The sequence below is a fragment of the Tenrec ecaudatus genome, chromosome 4 (genome assembly GCF_050624435.1).
Source record: "Tenrec ecaudatus isolate mTenEca1 chromosome 4, mTenEca1.hap1, whole genome shotgun sequence".
Lineage (NCBI taxonomy): Eukaryota > Metazoa > Chordata > Mammalia > Afrosoricida > Tenrecidae > Tenrec > Tenrec ecaudatus.
The window spans coordinates 68,141,998-68,146,774 of record NC_134533.1 but is presented as its reverse complement, the minus strand read 5'-3'; the positions used below and the strand labels follow the sequence as shown (position 1 = coordinate 68,146,774).

At 38.9% G+C, this 4,777-nt stretch overlaps 1 protein-coding gene across 1 annotated transcript; it reads right to left on the bottom strand.

Moving 5' to 3' along the window:
* Window positions 1-210: 210 nt before the first annotated feature.
* Window positions 211-1,158, bottom strand: LOC142445904 (olfactory receptor 52R1-like). Its single transcript, XM_075547772.1, has one exon. The coding sequence runs from the start codon at window positions 1,156-1,158 to the stop codon at window positions 211-213; it is 948 nt and encodes a 315-aa protein (XP_075403887.1).
* Window positions 1,159-4,777: the final 3,619 nt, after the last annotated feature.

The following is a 4,777-nucleotide window of genomic DNA, read 5'->3' as shown; positions in this document are numbered from 1 at the left end:
TTTATTAAGAATCTCATCTTTTAAGCATCACACTTAGGCCTCTGACTTCTTTCTTGTCCGGTGCGTCTTAAAAATCATTTTCTTACTTCAGGAGAAGTTACTAATCTCTGGGACAGTTGCTCCCGAGATTACTTGTGGTGATACTTGAGGTATCCTGGCAGAGTTTCCTCTTTTCTGTCCTCAGATCTAGGAGTGCTTGGGACCCGTGGCTCAGGAATCCTTACCACAGCATGTGTGGATGACTCTGTCCCGGATCTGTTTGGTCCTAACTCCATAGATGATGAGATTGAGCATGGGTGGTGCTAGGACATAGAGATTAGCAAACATGATGTGAACCACGCGGGGCACATGGCGGCCGAAGCGATGGGTAAGGAAAGAGAAGAGGGCTGGGATATAGAGCGCCAAGATAACACAAATATGAGAGGCACAAGTGCCAAAAGCCTTAAGGCGGGCTTCCCCCGAGGGTAACCGCAGCACAGCTCTCAGAATCATGACATAGGATATACTTATAACAATCATATCAAAACCAGCCACAGAGAAGGCCACGAAGAGTCCATACCCCCGATTTACTGTAGTGTCAGCACATACCAACTTCAGCACAGCCATGTGCTCACAGTAGGACTGGGGGATGACTGTGTTGAGGCAGAAGGGCATCCTGGAGATCATGATGCAGAAGGGACTTACCCACAACACCCCTCTTATCATCACAGCTGCCCCCAGTTTCCCCACTACAGATGGCGTCAGGATAGTAGAGTGTCGGAGTGGGAAGCAGATAGCCACATAGCGGTCCAAGGCCATAGCCATGAGCACCCCAGACTCCACAGAAGAAAATGCATGGATGAAGAAGACCTGAATGAGGCAGGCGTGGTATTCAATCTCATGAGCATGAAACCAGAGTATGGCGAGCATTTTAGGTTGGGTGGAAGAGGAGAGGACCAGGTCAGTCATAGCCAGCATGGCCAGAAAGAGGTACATAGGTTCGTGGAGGGTGTGATCAGTTCGGATGACGTGAAGGACAATGATATTGCCAACTACAGCCACGGCATACATGACACAGAATGGAAAGGCAATCCAGAAATGGGAGTTCTCAAGTCCTGGTATTCCCAGCAAAATGAAGGACTCAGGATGAGAAGAACTGTTTCTCAAAGAGAACATCATTGGATGGACAATTTTTCTGCAAGTGAAAATAATTGGCATAATATTAATATTACTTAGAAGGCTGTTGGATAGGATATTTGAGTAACATGGAAATTGGATTTAAAGGCACACTGGAATAATGTCAAATGTTTTGACAAGTAAAAGTTTGCAACAAAATGGATACTATTCTATATTCTTTATTTTTTATCATTCAAATATTGAATTAGCATATAGAAGTTATAAAAGTAATTTGTTTTTGAGAATTGATAGTTTTCTTTAATGTAAACTCTAACTTAAAACTATTTTGAGAAATAATGTAGTATAATTTTCTCTTTCTATTTTTTAGAAGTTATGACTTGTTCATCCAATCATTCCCATTGTTCCTTCTTTTCATTATTCCATTTAAGCCATTGATTCAGGTTTGAAACATATTCTTAAGGCCCTATTACAATGCATTCAATAATATTGACTTAATTTTTACTCTAAAAAAGTTACCCTAAGGGTTTCAATTAGAAGATTATTGAGTAACCAGATTGTACACTCTATTTATATTTATTAGTTTAGTATATGACTCTTTTGAGATTGGTATTTAGAAAAAGTTTTTAAGATAGTAATGAATTAATATTTACATACATCACTCATAGAATCTGTTTCAAGTAGTGAGCTGAGTCATTGTGGTGCAAAAGCACCTATAGGCAATGCTTGAATTCATGGGTGTAGCATATATGCCAATATATGATTATTTGAGAAACTTGCTACAAGATTAAGTTGGCATCTAACCAATAGTTCTCCAATGTTTGTCCTTGATAGCAAGTTTTCATGAGGTCAGCCTGAATAAATATATCCTTCTTAACCCCTCTGTGCTTAGCATGGAGCAGGGGCTCAAAAATAATTGCTGACAGAGTAAGCAAAGAAGTAACATCAGTGGCAATGCACTAAAAAGCTGACACACTGCATCTAAAATGTCTTTATATGTGTGGGCAGCCCACTGGATGTCATTTTGATGTGATGACCATAGATAGCATCATTACATCCATTTCTCAGACGACAGATTACTCGACAATGACCCGAGAATGACATTGTGAGCATCCACTTACTCATGGGATGATGTTTCTGTCTGAATACTTAGGAGATCGCCATCTACCACAGCGTTACTGGTACAATAGGGCACATGGTTTTTACCCAGTAGTGGGACTCAGCTGGTTTGCATAGGCTTGGCAGAACTGATATCTAATATTTTTTTGTTGAGTTCGGCTAACCAGTTGTTAAAATGGCACTTGTAATAATGGTTCTCTCTAAGGTGGGTGGCTGGGCAGCTGCCCAATGTGGAAATCACAATTTTACATTCCTTATTCTTTTTTAATGTTCATCTGTGTAACACAAGTTTTCTCTTTTCATGTTGAAATAATAAATGACCTTTCAGTGTATCTTTTATTGTACTTAAAACATTCATGAGGGCAGCAAAACGGTTGTTAAATTATTTGAAATCCACCACTGTTCTCACCCAACATCTATTTACCTTTGAATCTCAGATGTCATATTTTGAAAGGAAGTCCTTGCATTACAGGAAAACCTAGGCAAGAAGAGTATCTTTGTTAAAAGTAGATCTTTTAAAAGAATGAATCCCTCTTAACAAATATCCTTTGGTGACAACCAAATGCTTCTCTCAACCAGACCCAATGGAGTTTCTTCAAGATTCCAAAAAAGCCTAGCCATAATTCCTTTTCCCTTAGATTTTCATATTGTTTTAATGTTTCATATTGAATGGTACAGCAAGAAAGAAATGAGGCCCATATTTTAGCAGTCTTACTTTAAAAAAGAAATTTTTTTTATTGTATCAGTTTATCTGGATAATAGATATAGGATTTCTCAAAATAAACTCATATGTAAGGTATGGTATAAAACAAGAAACAGACAATATCTGGGTCCTGGGGCTCTGTGTTTCCTTCTTCTACCTTACTTGTTTTTCTCAAATAGTTTTCTGCATTCTGTACTCTAGAGAGTCTTTCTCCGAACCTTTTTACCGGCTTTGTATGCGCCCCTCATTTTTTGTGACATAATCCCAGAGGCTCAGAGGTACCCTTAGACTATGTGGTATTGGAAATATGGCACATGAAGCTGGTTGAAATCCAAGCTAATGAAAAACATTTCTCAAGGTACATGTTAATCACCTTGATACTTCTGTAATGGCTATTTGTCCAATCACAATCCTTCAGACTTTTAAAAATGTGTTATTCTCAACTCTCATAAAACTTTTGAGTCTTCACTTTATAGTTGAAACAATGTAGCTCAAGATTTGCCCCCATGCAAACATAATAAATTCAGGTCCAAGTACAGGAGTCTATTGGAAGGAGTCTCAGGGGTACTCACTGCATTCTCTTTCAGAGAGTTATTGATCTGGTTGAGTAAAGGAGACCTGCTGCTGTATTGTTGATGCATTGGGCTCTGATGCCCTTCCGTCAGCAATTCAGTCAGTAGCTTGCTCTGTGGGAGGGAAAAAGAAATGAGTTTCTATTCTGTTAACAGTTACAATTTCAGAAACTCATTGGGTCAGTTCTACGTTGCCCCATAGAAAGGGTTCTCAAACTGTGGGTCACAACCCCTTTTGTGGTCGAATGATCCTTTCACAGGAGTCGTCTATGACCATTGGAAAACACATATTTTCAATGAATCTTAGAAACTGAGACACTGCTTCTGTATCTGTTTCCAGGCGGGTCTTCCCACATGCAGGTATGCTCACATACAAGTACCTGCCATGAAGACTGTTTCCCATGCTACACCATGCTCTAAGACAAAATTTCATTTCTTTGTTATTAGAAATAAATATTTCACAATATATAATTACATATAGTTTCATGATTAATCACTCTGCTTTAATTATATTCAATTTGTAAGAATGAAAATACATCCCGCATATCAGATTTTTACACTACAATTTCTAATATTAGCATAATTGTAGTTATGAAGTAGCATGGAAAATAATTTTATGGTTGGGGAGTCACCCCAACATGAGGAACTGTATGAAAGGGTCGTGGCATCAGGAGATTGAGACCTACTCTTCTATAGGGTCGTGTGGGTTGGTATTCCTTCAATGGCAGCGAGATGGTTAGATAAAGTAGAGCTTTTGGTTCTACTCTGTTAAAGTCAGAAATGAAGAGAATTGTGCAATTATATATGATAACAGAGACAAATCTCCATGTGAACTCAGAACCCCTGACACTGACTGTGTGCTCCAGATTTCACTGGGAATTATGGGAAGTCCTATGAAGTTACTGGGAAATCCCATTAAGTCAGCCACGAGTTAAATCATTCTCACTTAGGGTTTTTATTCAATGTTTAAGATTTTCAGTGGATTTCTAAGGGGAAGTACAGGTTGTCCACGTGCTGCTAGGTTGGAATGTAGAAATGTGCATTCTTTGGGAAGGGCCATTTGAAATTTGAGGTGCTTGTCATAACTGAGGCAGCTGATTCTAGTAAAGGTGGAGCTTCAACTTTAATTAAACTGTTGTCATTAGTCCTCCTTTCCATTTTCCTAAGACTATAACCTGTGACTTTGAGCGTAATAATTTGTAACTTCTAGGAGACCATTAACTTCCCTTGGCAACAATGGAGAGTTCGAGAAGATAGGTTCGGAGGGAAT

Coding starts and splice junctions, on each gene's coding strand:
- LOC142445904 (XM_075547772.1), bottom strand. CDS start 1,158: ATGATGTTCTCTTTGAGAAACAGTTCTTCTCATCCTGAGTCCTTCATT.